At 55.4% G+C, this 18384-nt stretch overlaps 1 protein-coding gene across 2 annotated transcripts; it reads left to right on the plus strand.

The window, feature by feature from the left end:
* The first annotated feature begins 494 nt into the window (after positions 1 to 494).
* On the plus strand, positions 495 to 13949 carry WDR86 (WD repeat domain 86). 2 transcript variants are annotated; one of them, XM_070423634.1, is made up of 7 exons: positions 495 to 566; positions 1188 to 1464; positions 5407 to 5548; positions 9347 to 9767; positions 10401 to 10536; positions 13327 to 13430; positions 13720 to 13949. In XM_070423634.1, the coding sequence occupies exons 2-7, from the start codon at positions 1302 to 1304 to the stop codon at positions 13888 to 13890; spliced, it is 1137 nt and encodes a 378-aa protein (XP_070279735.1). In that variant the 5' UTR covers positions 495 to 566; positions 1188 to 1301; the 3' UTR covers positions 13891 to 13949. The 2 variants fall into 2 exon arrangements, with proteins under 2 accessions (XP_070279735.1, XP_070279736.1); XM_070423635.1 differs by having other exon boundaries at positions 13575 to 13806.
* The last annotated feature ends 4435 nt before the right edge of the window (positions 13950 to 18384 follow it).

Raw genomic sequence — 18384 nt, forward strand, 5'->3', positions numbered from 1 at the left:
CCCATTATGGTTTTTTCCCCGGAGTTTTTTATGGTCAGCCTTTGGGAGAAGTTCCCGTTGTGGTGACGTGGGCCAGCTCCAAAGGCACCGGCTCACCAACCTCGACCCCACCCCGAACACAATCACAGATCCCACCGAGGTTGCCCCACTGGCTTCTGGAAGGAGCCCTGGCGGTTCCGGAAATCCTGGGACCTGAGGACCTCCCCTCCCACCCTCCCCCGCCACCCCCCGCGAAGCCGGCGCCGGAACTGCTTTCATAGGAGCCCGCGGTCGGCGCTCGGGTGGGGGTTCCTGCGGAAACCTCGGGGGACCCTCCGGGGCGGGGCAGCAGTGGCTGGAGCCCAGGCCCAAGGACCGGGACTGCTCCGGGGAGTGACCCTGAGCTCTGCGGGGAGCCCACCCTCCACCCGGGCTCGCCCCCCGCCCCCACCCCCAGTCCTCCCCTCCCCGCCCCGCCCCTCCCTCGGCGAGCCTCCTTCGGAGTTGGAGTGCACGTGATTTCCCAGCGAGGGCGGCCGAGGGCCCTCTCCGACCAGGGGCCGCTCCCGAGCCCCCGAGAGCCCCAGGTAGGTCCCAGGCCTGGGAGCCGGGAAGAAGCGACCGTCCGGTGGGAGCGCGCAGCCGCCGGCCCCGGCGAGCCCCCGGGCGCGCGCGTCGCCCCACGCGGACTCTCGGTCCTCCTCCCTGTCCCGGTCCCGGTCCCGGCGGCGGCGGCAGAGGGCGGGCGCCCGGGAGGCGGGAGGCGGCACGTGGAGTCGTCCGCCGGGGCCGGGGCCGGGGCCCGGGCCGGGCTGGGGGTGGGGGCCCCGCGCCGCGCGGGGGGCGGGCCGGTCGGGGGTGGTCTCCGAGGAGGAGCCAGCGGGCTGTATTGTTCCGCGCTCCGCCCGAGTAAGCGCGGCCCGGCCGGGAGGCGTGCGGGACGTGGGCGCTCGGCTTCCCGGGGTCCCCTGCCCGCCGCGCCCCGAGACGCCTTCGCCCCGCGCGCCCGGGCCGGAGGGAGGCCGCTCAGGTGGGGGTGGAGGTCTCCTGAGGGGCGCGGGGAGGGGGCGCGCTGTGCCTGTGGGGCTGGGACTGCCCATCGCGGACGGGGTCCCCAGTGGGCTGCCCGCGCCGCGCCCGCTGGGTCCGAGTGGGCGGCGCGGGAGCGAGGGTCCCCCTCTTATCCCCGCGCCCCGGGCCCCCCGCAGGAGCCTGGAGTCCGGTCCCCGCGATGCCCGGGGGACGAAGCCGCCGAGAGCGCGGACGCCCGGGCGCCCCTCCTTAGCGGGCAGCGCCTCCTCGCCCCCCGCGCGGCCGGCGGGATGGGGGGCGGCGGATCGGCCCTGAGGGTCTGCGCCGAGCACCGCGGGGGCATCAACTGGCTCAGCCTGAGCCCCGACGGGCAGCGCCTGCTGACGGGCAGCGAGGACGGCACGGCCCGGCTCTGGAGCACCGCGGACGGCCAGTGCTGCGCCCTCCTGCGAGGTAGACACGCGCGCCTTCCGCTCCTCCGGGTCTGTCCTTCCCATCCTCTCGCCGGCTCAGACCTCGGCTCTTCCACCCACAGACGCTCCCCAAAGCCCGGCCCCCACCCATCGCGGGCCCACAACCCGGCCAGCTGAGGACAGCGGGGGGGATATCCAGCTGCGGGGGGAGGGGGCGAGGAGCCGGCTGCAGTGGGGTCAGTGGCCGAGAGGCGCCCTCTGCGGGGCTGTCACTTGTCAACCCGGAGCGTGAAATGTTCCCTTTACAACAATTAACACAAAGGAATGCGCCCCCCCCGCCCGCCCCCAGGTGAGCAGCGCCTTCTCTGGCCTCTCACTGGCCAGGGCACCTCTGGCTGGATCTTCTCCCTCCTGCGGTTGGGCAGCCTCGGGGCCTGGAAGTGCCCTGGCTCCGCGCACTGAGCGGCAGTCCTCGCCCGCTGTCCCCCCCGCGTACCCCCCCCTCCCCGCGCAGACAGGGAAACCGAGGCGCGAGTTAAGGAGCAGCGGTGAAGACTGAGTTGAAATTTGATCACCCCGTCCTGCTCTCTGCTGCCTCCCGTTATCTGCAGTTCAGCTTATTTGAAAACTGGATGACATAGCAGGGACTTTATAAAAGTTTTCAAATATACGTGGGTTTATATTTGTGTACTACTCAGTGGAAGTGGATATATTTCTTACCTGGGTCCCTGTCACCTCATCTCAGGTCTTGGGCCGGGGCTCCCAGCTCTCTGAACCCTGTGTGTGTGTGTGTGTGTGTGTGTGTTGGGGGGCGGGATACCTATACAGGGCCGGAGAAGCTGCAGAGAGCAGGCTGGAGAAGAGGTTTCTGGAGGGACAGACAGAAGATCGGCAGGGATAGCACAGGGCAAGGGGGCACCACTTCATGCCCTCTCCAGCCCATCTGGACCCAGCGCTGCGTCCATCCTGGGCTCCATGTACAGGAGGGGCACTTTGACTGTGAACTCAGCCAGTCTAAGGGTGTAAGGACAGGGGGGCCGGGAGGGCCCAGGACGTTGGCAGGAACCCCTGAGCCTCAGCATGTTCTTTTGAACATAATAACTGCGTCTTATCTGCACTCTTCATCCCTTCGAAAATATTTTTAGTTTGGCTTTTTTGCTTATTCTGCATAATTCCAACAGCTCGATGCCAAGGCGCTGTGGTCCCTGGAGACAGGATGGGCCATCCCTCCTCCATGCCCTCTCTCCCCCTTACTCTCCCTCATCCTTCCCCAGGATGGGGTGAGGCCTTGCCCCCCTGGTGGCCCTGAAGGCCTTGGGGGCAGTTGAGCCCTGTCTCTGGTCTATAGGTCAGGGTCAGGGGTCAGGGACGCACTCTGCAGCCTGCAGGGCCCCTCTGCTGGGGAGGCTCTGAGCCAGGACTCAGTTGGCTTGTGTTTTCAGATTCACGGTGGGTGCTTGGCTCACAGAGGAAGGGCCTTGTCCACTGGGGAGCCTTGACCACTGCAGGGAGCCTCAGCCAGCCCAGGGCCAGGTCCCCAGAAGACAGAGGGTCAGTCTGGCCCCGCTTAAGAAATGAGGGTGTTTGGTTTTTTCAAAATATTTTTTAATTGATTTCAAAGGGGGAGGGAGAGAGAGAAACATCAATGATGAAAGAGAATCATTGATCTGCTGCCTTCTGCGAGCCCGCAACCTGGGCATGTGCCCTGACCAGGAATCGAACCATGACCTCCTGGTTCATAGGCTAATGCTCAACCATTGAGCCACACCAGCCAGGCGAGATGAGGTTTTTTTACATTGAAAAACTTCTTTTCATTATCACCTCTTAAGTTTTTGTTTGTGTGTTGTGTTTTTATTGATACATAATCAGTGTTTATATTCTTTTTTTCCTTTTTACTTCTGTGTGTCATAAAAGCAGTCCTGAATCTCATGGTCTTCAGCATCCCTGGTTTCAGGTGTCCCGGGGCACTAACATTTCTCAGTGTTTTTCTTGCTCTAATTGACTTGGCCTTCCTGTGTGATGGAAGGAAGCAGATTGAATGGGGATGACACCCCCCTACCCCCCGCCCCCCAGGTAGCCTGTCTGGGCCGCCTGCGTTAGTCTGCATTGGGTTAGGCCTGCGTTAGTCTGCACTGGGTCGGTGGAGGACTGCTGGGCATGAGTGAGCCTGTGTGTGGCCAGCTCGGTGGCACCTCCCTGCCTTCAGGGCACCCAGCTGCCCTCCCCTCACAGTGCTGAGCCCTCCAACGGACAGCTCTGGTCTCAGGGAAGGTTTGTTGATAATCTTAACCTATTTTATAAACTCTTTGGGTTTGGCCAAAAGCAGGGCTGTGTTTTGCCAAACAAACTTTGCCCTCGACTTTTAAACTGACATGTTTTTAAGGGAAACATAATCTGCAGTTTCTTCAAGTGTTTATTTAAATCACACAAACGTTGTTTTCCTAGAGGCCTGATCTAGGCTATCCAAGAAGACTGAGAAATCTTTCTTTTTATAAAAATTGATTTTAGAGAGAGAGAAAGAAAGGGGGCGGGGGAGAGAGAGGAACATTGATTTGTTGTTCCACTTATTTATGCATTCATTGGTTGATTCTTTTTTTTAATCTTCACCCGAGGATATGTTTATTGATTTTTTTTTTTAGTAGCGGGGGAGAAACATCGATTGGTTATCTTTCCACCAAGGTTCGAACCTGCAACCTTAGCATTTCAGGACTACGCTCTAACCAACTGAGCTACCCGGCCAGGGCTCTGCCTCCTTTTATATGTGTGTGTGTGTGTGTGTGTGTGTGTGTGTGTGTGTATTTTTTAACATATATTTTATCGATTTTTTACAGAGAGGAAGGGAGAGGGATAGAGAGCCAGAAACATTGATGAGAGAAAAACATCAATCAGCTGCCTCCTGAACACCCCTTACTGGGGATGTGCCCGCAACCAAGGTACATGCCCTTGACTGGAATCAAACCTGGTACCCTTCAGTCTGCAGGCCGACACTCTATCCACTGAGCGAAACCGATCAGGCTGCCTCCTTTTTTTAAAAAAAAAAAAAAATCTTTTTTGTTAATCCTCATCTAAGGATTTTTTTTTTCTTTTTTGTTAATTCTTAGGTGAGGGTATTTTTTCCAGTGATTTTTAGAGAGTGGAAGGGAGCGGGGAGAAGAAGGGGAGAGAGAGAGACAGACAGACAGACAGACAGACATTGATTGGTTGCCTCCCACACGTGCCTGGCAGGGAACCCAGTATGTGCCCTTTACCGGAATAGAACGTTTGACCCTTGGTGTGCAGGCTGACACTCTAACCACTGAGCATACCAGTCAGGGCTCTGCCTCCTTCTTACAAGGACACCTGTGGTTGCATTTAGGGCCCATGCTGATAATCTCTCCAACTCAAGAGCCTTCACTTAATTACATCTGCTTATGTGCCTTTTTCCAAGCAAGGTAACATTTCTAGGTTCCAGGAATTAGGACTCAATATTCTGCCTACCGTAGTGTTTCTCACCGAGCGTGAAAGTAGCTAACGCCTAGCAGCTCAGTCTGCACAACAGTCCTGTGAGACAGGCGTCGCCCCTCTCCCTGTGTCAGATGAGGAGATCAAGGCACAGGGAGGCGAGATGACTTGCCAGTGGTCAGTCAGCAGTAGCTCAGGGCGCTAGCCCAGCGTTGGTGCGTTGAAGACCATGCCCCTGGCCTCTGTGCTTCCTGCCTCCGTAACACTGAGTTACAGCGTGTGTGGGATGACTGAGTGAATAGTTCGAAGACCGAAAGACGATGAAGAGGAGGGAACGGCAGGATTCGGGGGGCAGGGTGAGTGTCCCCTGAGTTGCTCCTGGCACCCCACAGACTCTCCCAGACTGAACTTTTCATTTTAAAGGGCTAGTCACTTCTGGACTGGTCTCAAACACCCCTGCCCCACGCCGCCTCACGCATTCTTCCTAGAGGAAAAGCAGAAGCTGGCATGCCCCCAGGCTCACCTCTCCCCTCGCCTACAGGACACGAAAGCTACGTGACCTTCTGCCAGCTGGAGAACGAGGCTGCCTTCACGTGCAGCGCCGACCGCACCATCAGGAAGTGGGATGTGCTGACCGGGCAGTGCCTGCAGGTGTTCCGAGGACACACGTCCATTGTGAACAGGTCAGCATGGCCGGGCCCGGGCTGACAGGCAGTGAGGACTCCGCCTCTCCTCTTACCTGGCTGGGCCCCAGGGGACAGAGGTGTAGCCCTGAGGCCACTGCCCTGGAAGAAAGTGGCTTCTGTGGGGAAGCCGCCTGTGGGCACGCAGGTTGGTCACCAGGAGCACAGAGCAGTGGGAAGTTCAGGACAGAAGTGTCCCCAGGTGTGACAAGTGCCCACTACCCAGGGCTGCAGGTGGGGGTTTGGGAGGTAGAGGTGGGGAACACATTGACTTGGCTGCATACTGCCCCCTGCTGGGCACAGGGAAAGGCATCTGGAGGCCACAACTCCTAGGGTGGAACAGATTCCAGAGGAAATGGCTTAATTGGTACCCGATGGTGGGCCAGGGACGTGGTGGAGCAGCCAATGGGGGTGGCTCTGAAGATGAAGCCAGGGTATTTTTAAACCTCTCCTTTCCATGTTGCACTTGAAACTGTTCTCCTCCCTCTACCCTCACCCCCCGCCTCGGTTAGAGTTTTCCTTTATTGGATTTGGGTCTGAGCTGAGCCATGAAATTCCTTTGCTGGTCAGATCAATTTAACATTATTTATGTAACTGTGGCCATCGCAGGCTCCTGAGGGACTGCCCGGATCAGCAGGAGTCTGGCCCCGCCCTTGGCCTTCCCAATGCCTTACTGACAGGAGGCCACCTGCCTGGGCAGTAAATAAGGAGAGACCCAGTGCAGGCAGTGGTTTGAGCGGACAGAGGCGGGCGGGGCGGGGCTGGCGGACTAGGATATTCCCAGCCAGGAGGGACGCTGCCAGCACGGGTCGGGTGGGACCTGACTTGCCTAATGGTCAAGTGCCCAGCAATGGCCAGACTGACCATTAACTAACCGAGTACCAGCGGCCTGCAGTCGGAATGGTGCATCCACAGGGCAGGAGCTCAACAACACCCCTAAGTAGAAAGACAGTAAAGAGCTGTGTTGGCACACCACACACACATGTACACACACACACACACACACACAGGATGGTTCAGAGTGGGGAAGGCAGGCCCCGTCCCCCGCCCACCTTCCAGCAGCCCAACTTTTGTCCCCTACTCTTAGCTGGAGCAGGCAAGGCCGGAGACCTGGGAGGCCAGGGCCAAGCAGACAAGTGGACAAGTGGTAGCAAAGGGGTAGAATTAGGGCTCGGGACTCACAGCTCCGCTGGCCTCTCCCAGCGCTCTTGCTTCTTCCTCCCTCGCTCCCTCCCTCCCTCCCTCCCTCCTTTCCTCCCTCCCTCCCTCCCTCCCTCGCTCCCTCCCTCCCTCCCTCCCTCCCTCTCTCCCTCCCTCCCTCTCTCCCTCCTTTCCTCCCTCCCTCCCTCTCTCCCTCCCTCCCTCGCTCCCTCCCTCCCTCCCTCGCTCCCTCCCTTCCATCCTTTCTCGCTCTTTTGTGTATTTTTTTTTTTAACATTTTTATTGATTTTGGAGAAGAAGGGCGAGAGAGAGACACTGGGGATCGAGCCCACAACCCGGGTATGTGTGTTCTGACCGGGAATCGAACCGTGACCTTCTAGTTCATAGATTGACGCTCAATCACTGAGCCATGCTGACTGGGCTCTTTCTTTCTTTTGAGAGAGGGCGGGGGGGGGGGGGGGGGGGGGGGGGGGGGGGGAGAGAGAAACATCAGTTTGTTCTGTACTCATTTATGCATTCATTGGTTGGTTCTTGTATGTGCCCGACGGGATCAGACCCACAACCTGGGTGTATCGGGATGACACTAACTGAGCCACCCAGCCAGGTCCCAGCACTCTCTCTTGAGAACAATTTGTGACTGAGGAAAAGTATGGGAAAGGGAAGTCTCCTTTGTGAGGCGTGAGTGTTTGGCAGTGTGACAGGTGGGAGAAGGCCACCCCTCAGGTGACCAGCTTGCTCTCAGGTTGTACCTGGAAAGTATCAGCTGCTTTTTATTGATTTCAGAGAGGAAGGGAGAGGGAGAGAGAGATAGAAACATCAATGATGAGAATCGTTGATCGGCTGCCTCCTGCACATCCCCTAGTGAGGGTTGAGCCCGCAACCTGGGCACGTGCCCTTGATCGGAATCGAACCTGGGACCCTTCAGTCCACAAGCGGACGCTCTATTCACTGAGCCAAACCGGCCAGTGCACACACTACTTTTGAGCGGTAGATCTGGGAAGACATTTGCATTATTAACTGTGCTTGCAAATGTGTGACACCCCTGAGGTGAGGACGTGGAATTCACTTCCTCCCGTGTTTTCAGAGCTGGGCCAGGTGTGTGAGCTTCTGGGGGTGCCCACCAGGCCTGGCGTCTCTGCTCTCTCATGCCAGGCCACACCCGGCAGCCTGCAGGCCCCCAGAACATCACCCATGGTGCTATGTGACAGCAGTCCTCACTTTCCTTTAGAAATACACACGTCGTGGAAACCACATCTACCAGGGCAGGAGCTGTTTCAGTGAGTCTGTTTCCTTAGTTACCTGCAGGAGGTGAGAACCTTGCAGGATGCGGGGCCTGGGTGCGGTGCAGGCAGGTCTGTTCTCTCACGTGGTCCATCTCTCCTCCCGCCGCACCAGCCTCCAGGATGGAGGGAGCGCAAGGTGTCCCTAACCTGACCCCTCTGTCCTCACACCGAGGACGCGGCCTTATTCCAGCCTCAGCCTTGGCCTCTGCCCTTTGTGGTCTGTGCTCCTGGGGGCTCAGCCTCCTCAACACAGGCCCTTTGAAGTCACAGCCAATGTTCTATACTAAAGACAAATGTGTATTTTTCTGGGAAGACGGCCTTAGCATTTATCGAAAGGAGAAAAAGATTCGTGAGTTTTTACTGTTGAGAGGCCTTTCTTCCTGCATTGGGGGCGGGGGGAGGTGGCCAGACCCTCTCTGCTCCTCTCACCCAGGATTCCCTGGGGCCCTTGGCTGGAGTGTTGTCAACAGACGTCGGCCCATGACATTCGGCTGTCCAAGCTGACAGCAGATGCCATGCCCACTCCCACCCCCACCCCACCGAGACTTGTCTGATTGTGTCTCCCGTGGCCCTGACTACAGAAGTCACTCGTGGGCTGATCTGGCACTGGCGCTGTGAGAGTGACACAGAGGCCTTTCAGAAAACACGCATAACTCCCAGCTTCCCCAAGGCTCTACCGTCCCGATGCCCCGCCCAGCCCCTGAGTCTGACCTGTCCTTAGGGTGACCAGTGTGTCCCACTTTGCCCAGAACTTTCCTGGTTTTTAAACTGCAAGTCCCACGTTCCCAGCAGCCTTTCAGTTCGGGGCAAACCTGGAGGGTGGGCCTCCCCACGCCCGCTTCTGTAACTGTAACGGGAGCGGCCGCTGTGGCCCATGCGTTGGGAGGGATGGAAGCATCGGAGCCTTGGGCCCTGCTGCGGGGAAGGTCTGAGTGGACCACGGCTCAGCACTGGGTGGGGATTCTGGGCGGCGTCCTAGAGAAGGGGTCTTGAGCTGAACCCCGGGGGTGACTGGCCACAGTGCAGAGGCAGCCGGCCCCTGGCCCGGGCAGGTGTCCATGCAGATGGTGGGGTTACGATGGCAGTGACCAGGGCGCCTTCAGTCTAGGCTTTGTTCTGTGGGTGGTGGCCTCTGCCTGGGCCCCTGCGACTTCAGGGGTGTTCTCCTGACCCCCTCACAGTCCCCCCTGAAGCAGGGGCCTGGGGTGCTCCAGCCCAGGACTTTCTCTGGGAGCATTTCATGCTTCCCATTGCCTGGGCTCACTGAACGTGGAGGACACCTGCCAAAGGGACCCTGTGACAGCCTGCCGGGCAGCCCTGTGGGCCAACCCCTGGCCTTTCCCTCTGCCACCAGGATCCTGGTCACCAACAACCAGCTCTTCAGCAGCTCCTATGACCGGACAGCTCGCGCCTGGAGTGTGGACAAGGGGCAGGTGTCCCGGGAGTTCCGGGGCCACCGCAACTGCGTGCTGACTCTAGCCTACTCCGCCCCCTGGGACCTGCCTGGGGCTCCCTTCGAGGAGGAGGCTGTGGCCGGGGGGCTGCTGGTCACAGGCAGCACGGATGGCACGGCCAAGGTGTGGCAGGTGGCTAGTGGCTGCTGCCACCAGACGCTACGGGGCCACACGGGTGCCGTGCTGTGCCTTGTGCTGGACACGCCCAGCCACACGGCCTTCACGGGCAGCACGGACACCACCATCCGCGCCTGGGACATCCTGAGTGGGGAGCAGCTGCGGGTGTTCCGGGAGCACCAGGGCTCTGTCATCTGTCTGGAGGTGAGACTGCCGCCCCCTCTGTCTATGCTGCCCTGCCCTCTGTACAGTCGGCTGGGCCTTCGTGACAAAGTGCCACAGGTGGGGGTGGGGTGGGGGTAAAACAGCAGAGCTCGGTGTCTCACAGTTCTAGAGGCTGGAAGTCCAAGATCAGGGTGTCTGCAGGGCTGGTTTCTCCTGAGGCCTCTCCCTCCGGCCACACATGGCCTTCCCTCTGTGTCCACATTTCCTCTACCTAGAAGGACACCAGTCCTACTGGGTTAGGCAGGAATCACCCCATCGGCACCTGGCAGAAGTAGTCTCTCTGCCGGCGAATGTTGGCGGTCCTTGCTCTTACCAGTATGGTGCTGGCACGGTCCTTACCTTCCGTGAAGCTGCTGAGGAGCAGTCAGTGACTTGGCCAAGGGCGAGTAACAGTGAAGACCTGAGCCGGGTCTGCCTGCTGCCCAGCCCCACGCTCCCCGGGAAGCGGGGAGGAGCAGGGAGGTCCTGGGTGCGGAGCAGGCTGTCAGGAGGGACCCACAGACGGGCATTTCTGGTTCGTGCACTTTCTCCACTGAGCCCAGCACATCCCCTCCCCTTCCACTCGAGAGGCTGGGAGGGCCTCTGAGCCGCAGTACCCACGTCCCTCCTCAGCTCGCGAACCAGCATGTGTACTCGGGCAGCGCCGACAGGACCGTCAAGTGCTGGCTGGTGGACACGGGGGAGTGTGTGCGCACGTTCCCAGCCCACAGACACAGCGTGAGCGCCCTCAAGTACCATGCGGGCACCTGTAAGTGACCCTCCCTGCACCACCCCACCTGCCCAGCCCGCCTTGTTCTGCCTGCCCCGCCACTCCGCTCCCCCAAATCCTCCCTGCTCAGCACCTCTGTGCTTCTCTACCTCAGGACTAATGGGCAGCTGTCATTCAGGACGGGCAGCACCCAAGAGCTGTGGCCAGGCCACCTCCATCCACACGTTCCTCCAGCGTTACTAACAAAGCAAGCCCAGGAAGGGGTGTGGGGACTCCCCTCACTTTACCCACAAGAACATGCAGCCCCCTGGATGCTCAGAGGCCCTAGGGCAAGAGCACATCTCAAGGACACACTCTAATTCTCAGTGAGACAGCGACACCACTACTCCAGCCAGCGTGAGGGCCATGAGGGTTGGGCTTCACGTGGCGTTTAGGTTTGCGTACAGACGAGGAAACGCAGAGAGCAGTGGTCTAAATGAGATGGTGTTTTATTTTTCTCTCAGAAGTATTTTAGGGGCTCTCAGTTACCAGGCACCCAGATTCCTTGTCACTTTGCTTCGCCACACACACTTTCTATCGTTAAGGGGCTGATGGTCCAAGATAGCGGCTGGAGCTCTCCTGTTTGGTGCAGGAAGAAGAGGGAAGGGCAAAAGGATGTGTCTCTAGCTGATAAGGCCCCTTTAAAACTCTTCCCTGGAAGGGCCACCCAAAGACTTTCCCTGGATCTCAGACCACTGCCTGCAGGGGCGGCTGAAGAAGGAAACCTCTTCTCTGGGGACGTAGCTCCCAGGATGAACCAGGATTGTTTTGTGAAGGAAGAAAGGCAAATGGCTTATTCGGTGGACAGCAAGCTGTTTATCCCCCAGGCTCATAGTCACACAGCTGGGCTTGGCAGGCTCTGTCCAATTGGCTTGTGTGTTTACACCCCAGACACCAAGAAGGCAGACACTGTTCCAGGGAGGCGACCCCAACCTCCTCACATCTGCATGGCAGGGGGCTCCCAGGTTCCTGAGCATCTCTCCCAAAGTGATGCCCAGTGCTCTGTGCTGCCATCAGCCGCCCTTCCCCCATGTGTGCGCGTGGACGCCCCGCCCGCCCGCCCCCCCCCCCCCCCCCCCCCACACACACACAGCACTGAGCCTGCTTGTCATCTTCCTAGCACAGGAGTGAGGGAGCAGACTGGGGTGGAGGAAGAGTCACAGTGGGAAACTCACACTGACTTCACAGCATACGTGACAGATGAAGACGGAATGTAAATCTGAAAATAGCGCCTGAGATGCCCCCGGGGTTTAGGTGTCTGACACGGACAAATTATTTTTTTCTTCTTCCTATATCCAAACCTGTAAGTGTGATTGTGTCTCAGCTCCCAAGTCGGGACACTTAGAAAGACTCTAACTTAAAAAGACTGTCGCCTAGAGCACCTCCCCTTGGCAGCAGCCGGGATGGAAGCTGCCACTGTATTGGAGCGCAGGGACCCTCCCTGTTGCCAGTTGTGAAGGAACTTGGTCTTTCCAACAGGCTGTAGGACGATTAGACTTAATTCCTGACCCTGCTCCCACCCCTGGGATGTACAGCGACCAGGCTGGGTTGGTGGGGAAGGGACGGCAGGAGAGGAGCTGAAAAGCCCAGAAAGGAAACTGCCCATCCAGGGCCACGTTGACGGGTAGCTTTAGCAGAAAGGCTGGAACACAGGAAGTGGGTAAGAAAGGGAGCCCTGGGTTTGCTTGCTGTGACCTGCTCAGGCTGCAGGTGGGTGTAGCAGATGCTGTGGGTACCGTGTTCAGGGGTGCTTCTTGCCGCAGCACCTAAGGTCCTCAGCCCGCATGTGTGTTCCTGTGAGGGGCGGGGCAGCAGAGAGCTGGGATTGACACCCACCAGAGAGGCCCTCAGCCAATGACTAATGAGAATTGCTGGATAGGTAGCCAGCATCCTTGACCTCAGGTAGGACAACTCTGGCACGTGGTCTGCACCCTCTCCCAAGGGCTCATTAGTGCACCTGTATGGTGTCCATCAGTGTTTCTCTCCCACTTCCTAGAATGCCAGCCAGATGAACTATTGGCACTAAACTCCTAGTGTTGGGGTGGGCTCCTGGGACACCCTGGGCTAGACCATACGTGAACCAGAGGGTCAGTGTTCTCAGCGAGGTTCCTGACCAGCAGAATCAGAATCACCTGGAACTGGTTAGAAGTGCAGGTCCCCAGGCCCCTAAATCAGAAACTCAGGGGCGCCCAGCAGTCTGTGCTTAAGCCCAGCAGGTGATTCTAATGACCCTGGGCATCGAGAACTCTACTTAAAAGTTACAAGAAACCAGCTTATCCTTGCAAGAGCTTGGGCAGGGCACGCTGCTGCCCCCAGGCCTGCGCTGGGAGGCGAAGTTCATTAGTGCGGGAGGAGCATCTCTGGCTGGTGCTCCCCCCCGCCCCCCCCCCCCATGGCCACGGCAGGGAAGGGGCGGCTCCCGAGTTGCGCCTCAGAGCTGCGGGAACACGGGGCAGAGACCACCAGTTTCACCAATGGCTTCCACCAAACGCCTAAGAGGGAACCTGGGCCAGGTGGTACTGGGAGGGATGGCAGCCCCTGGAGGGGCAGCGCAGGACGATGGGAGCCCAAGGAAGAAGGCCGCTCCCGGCCCCAGGGTCCCCCTGACGCGGGGAGGTGGTCAGATGATGAAGGTGCTGCATCCTTCTGTCCAGGGGCTTCCGCTAGGCCCCACGGGAACCTATGACATCCTTGTGAGGCGGGCGGATGGGGCCAGCCCTGCCCCCTGCCCCGCGCGTGCTGGAGGTGGAAGGGCTGTGGGCAGGTGCCCAGTGGCGCGTGTGTCCACAGTGTTCACGGGCAGCGGGGATGCCCGCGCGCGCGCCTTCGACGCCGAGTCCGGAGCGCTCCAGAGGGTGTTCCGCGGCCACGCCTTCATCATCAACTGCATCCAGGTAGGCGCCCCGCCCGCATCCCCGGGGCGTGTCTACGCCCGCCTGCCTAGGAGGGGGGGGGGGCGGGAAGGAGCTCGGGCCCACAGGCGGGCCTCCCCAAGGCCGAGGTCCTCGGGCTGACAGGCCCATCCTCGGCTTCGGTAGCGGATGTGCAGGATGCCTGGGCCTGCAGTGGCTGCGGTCGAGCAGAGTCTGCGCGGTTGATCCGTAACTGCGGGACCGATGCGGTGACCTACTGGGGCGGGAGTGGCAGCCGGCTCCTCCCAGCGCCGCCCGCGTCCCCCCGCAGGTGCACGGCCAGGTGCTGTACACCGCCTCCCACGACGGCGCGCTGCGCCTCTGGGACGTGCGCGGACTCCCTCGCGCGCCGCCGCCGCGCCCCGCCGCCCCGCAGCGCAGCCTCTCCCGCCTCTTCAGCAACAAGGTGGGCTGCGCCGCCGCGCCCTTGCAGCCGGCCTGAGCCCGCGACACCCACCACCCACGGACCCACCCAGAGACTCACAGAGGGAGCGCGCCCGTGCCCCCCTGGTGTCCGGAGGGCACAAGGTGGCGGTTTTGCCTTTCCCTTGTGTTCGTGGACGTTTGAAGCTCTCCCTGTCCACTGCGAGCCAGCACACAGGACTCTGCTCGCCTGCGGGGAGACCTACCCACCGCCTTCACCCCAGGCCCCCCGCACAGCGGCCTGCTCCGGACCCTCCATGGTCTCCAGTCCCCAGAAGTCTAGCCTTTCCTGCTGAGAGGAAACAGATGTTTCTTCAAAGAGCCCTGAGCCACAGATTATTTTTGCAAATTGTTTGTCCTGAGGACACTGGTCAAGAACCAAAATAAATGTCCTTCAAAGTGCGCTGGATTCTCTGACTGATGTGGCTCGGTTGGTTGGGCATCATCCATGCACCAAATGGTTGCTGGCTTAATTCCTGATCAGGGCACATGTCTGGGTTGAGGGCAGGATCCCTGGTAGGGGGCGTGTAAGAGGCAACATAGACTTTTTTTAGAATATATCTTTATTGATTTCAGAGAGGGAGGGAGGGAGAGAGAGAAACATCAATGATGAGAGAGAATCACTGATTGGCCTCCTCCTGCACTTCCCCTACTGGGAATCAAGCCCAACCAGAATCAAAACAGGGACCCTTCGGTCCGCAGGCCAATGCTCTATGCACTGAGCCAAACCAGCTTAGGGCAGTGTAAATGTTTCTCTCCCTTTCCCTTCCTCTCCCTAAAAGTCAACTTAAAAAAAAAAAATAGTGCTCTGAAATTGTTCTGTAAATTGAGTCTCAACTCCTGGGGCCTCATACACCTGCTCCTCCCAGCGGGTGAAATACGGGGCTGCGGCTGTGGCTGAGTCAGGGAGCAAGGGACCAGCTCTTTAGCGGGGACCCACCAACCCTGCTTTGGAGCTCCAATTTCCGCATGAATCAGGGAGTGTCTCTTCTCTTAGTCTGGGGCAGTAGCCCCCTGGCCATGCACAGGAGCCAGCTCTGTCCTCTGTGGTGAAGGTGGGACAGACATAGGAGCAGCTGTAGCAGTACTAGCCAAGAGGTGCTTCATGGGAAGTGGGGCTCAGACTCCGCAGAGGCTGGGAGGGGAGCCCCCCCCAGCAGCCCCTCTCATCATCAGAAGCTGGTACAGCTTTCTACATCCACATTGCCCTGTGTGCCAGGCCCTGGCTGGCCCCTGGTGCAGGAAGAGAAACAACATTTGACACTGTCCTGCACCAGAGATTGAGAGGTGTAGCCGATCTACCTAATACATAGTCACAAACCCAAACAGGCAGCCAAAATGGGGAGACAAAAAACAACAACAAAAAACCCTCCCAAATGAAAGAACAAGATAATTCTCCAGAAGAAGAGATAAATGAAATGGAGATAAGAAATTTATCTGATACAGAGTTTAGAATAATGATAGTAAAGATGCTCAACAGCATGAGAAAAATTATAGTAACTATGAAAAAAGAACAGTTGGAAATAAAGAATGACACAGCACTAATAAAGAACACATTGGAAAGAAAACACAGCAGATTAGGGGAAACTGAGGATCAAATCAGTGAATTAGAACAGCGGTCACCAACAGGTGGCCCGTGGACCACTGATGGTCTGTGAGGTCCGAAAGGTAGGCGACCGCTAAATTAGAAGAAAGGGTAGAAAAAATCACTCAATCGGAGAACCAAAAGAAAAGACAATTAAAAAAACAGAAGGACAGCTTAAGGAAACTGTGGGACAACATGAAACATTACATTGGCATAGATGTGCCAGAAGGGGAAGAAAGGAAGCAAAGGATAGAGAACAAGTGTGAAGAAATTACGGCAGAGCCCTGGCCGGGTTGGCTCAGTGGATTGAGTGTCAGCCTGCTGACTGAAGGATCCTGGGTTCGATTCTGGTCAAGGGCACATGCCCGGGTTGCAGGCTCGATCCCCAGTAGGGGGCGTGCAGGAGGCAGCCAATCAATGATTCTCTCTCATCATTGATGTTTCTCTCTCCCTTTCCCTTCCTCTCTGAAATCAATAAAAATATATTTAAGAAAAAAAGAGAAAAAAGAAATCATGTCAGAAAACTTCCCTAACCTGGTGAAGGAAAAAGTCACACAAGTTCAGGAGACAAACAGAATCCCAAGTAAAAAGAACTCAAACAGGCCCATGCCCAGACACATCATAATTAAAATGCATAAAATTAAAGACACAGAGAGAATCTTAAAGGCAGCAAGAGAAAAGCAATTTGTTACCTACAAAGGAGCTCCCCTAAGGGCTGGCACCTGATTACTCATCAGAAACTCTACAGGCCAGAAGGGAATGGCATAAGTACTCAAGGTGATGGAAAGCAAGGATCTGAAACCAAGATTACTATATCCAATAAGGCTATCATTCAAAAGAGATGGTGAAATAAAGAGTTCCCAGACCAAATAAAAAAAGGGCTAAATGAGTTCATCACCACCAAGCAAGCGTTACAAGAAATAATAAAGGGACTGCTGTAATGAGAAGAAATAGAGAAACCTAGGCAAACAGAGTTAAAGTGACAATAAGTACCTGTCAATAATAACCTTAAGTATAAATGGATTAAATGCTACAATCAAAAGACATAGAGTAGCTGAATGGATACAAAAACACGACCCAAATATATGTTATCTACAATAGACCCACCTCAGAACAAAAGACAAACAGAATGAGAGTGAAGGGCTGAAAAAATTTTTTCCATGCAAATGGAAACAGAAAAAAAAAGCTGGGGTAGCAATACTCATATTTGACAAAATAGATTTCAAAATGAAGGCCATCACAAGAGACAACAAAGTTCACTACATAATCCTAAAGGGATCAATCCTGCAAGAGATTATACCCTGGTAAACATATATGCACCCAATTTGGAGTACCTAAATATATAAAAATTTTGAGAACTTTAAAGGAGGGATCAACAACAATACAATCATGATAGGGGACTTTTATACCCTCCTGACTTCACTGGATAGATCTTCCAGACAAAAAATCAACAAGGAAACAGTGACTCTAAATGACACACTGGATGAGATGGATTTAATTGACATTTATAGGACATTTCACCCCAAAGCTACAGAATATACATTCTCCTCAAGTGCACATGGGTCATTCACAAAGATAGACCGCATGTTAGGACACAAAATAAGTCTCTACAAGTTCAAGAAGATTGAAATCATATTAAACATCTTCTCAGATCACAGTAGAATGAAATTAGAAATCAACTACAGTAAAAAACACCCCAAAACATTCAAACACATGGAGACTAAATAGTGTGTCATTAAACAATTAATGAGTTGCCAGCGAGATCAAGAAAGAAATCAAAAACTTCCTGGAAACAAATGAAAATGAACACACAACAACCCCAAATCTGAGGCACAGCAAAAGCAGTCCCGAGAGGGAAGTTCATAGCACTACAGGCCAACCTTAAAAACAAGAAAAACCAACAATAAACTATTAACCCTACAACTTAAAAAATTAGAAAGAAAACAACAAGGAAAGCCCAGAGTAAGTAGAAGGAAGGAAATAATAAAGATTAGAGTAGAAATAAATGACACAGAGACTAAAAAAAAAAAAAAAAATACAAAAAAATTAATGAAACCAAGGACTGGTTTTTTTTGAAAGGATAGGCAAGATTGATGAACTGTTAGCCAGACTCATCAAGAAACAAAGAGAGAGGACCCAAGTCAACAAAATCAGAAACTAAAGTGGAGAAGTAACCACTGACACCACAAAAATACAAAGGATTTTAAGAAAATACTATGAACAACTATATGCCAACAAGCTGGACAATGAGAATGAAATGGACAAATTCCTAGAAAAATACAATCTCCCAAAACGGAATCAGGAAGAATCAGAAAACCTGAGTAGGCTAATAACAACGGAGAAAATAGAAGCAGTAATAAAAAAAACTCCCAGCAAACAAAATCCCAGGTCTAGTCGGCTTCACAGGGGAGTTTTACCAAACATTCAAAGAACAACACCTATATGCCTCAAACTATTCAAAAAAAAAAATTCAAGAGGAAGGAACACTTCCAAGCTCTTTTTATGAGGCCAGCATTATCCTAATTCCAAAACTAGATAAAGACACTACAAAGAAAGAGAATTACAGGCCAATATCCCTGATGACCATAGATGCTAAAATCCTCAACAAAATATTAGCAAATTTGATCCAGCAATATATTAAAAAGATCATACACCATGACCAAGGGGAATTTATTCCAGGGATGCAAGTCTGGTACAATATTTGCAAATTACATCACATAAACAACTGAAAGACAAAAATCACATGCTTATATCAATAGACAGAAAAGACATTCGACAAAATCCAATGCCCATTTGTGATAAAAACTCACAGTAAAATGGGAATAGAGGGAGCATATCACAACATGATAAAGGCCATATGTTACAGACCTACAGGGAACATCCTACTCAATGGGCAAAAGCTAAAACCATTTCCCCCAAGAACAGGAA

This window comes from Myotis yumanensis, unplaced genomic scaffold (genome assembly GCF_028538775.1).
Source record: "Myotis yumanensis isolate MYYU_CA2020_CCGP unplaced genomic scaffold, mMyoYum1.0.hap1 SCAF_9, whole genome shotgun sequence".
Taxonomy (NCBI): Eukaryota; Metazoa; Chordata; class Mammalia; order Chiroptera; family Vespertilionidae; genus Myotis; species Myotis yumanensis.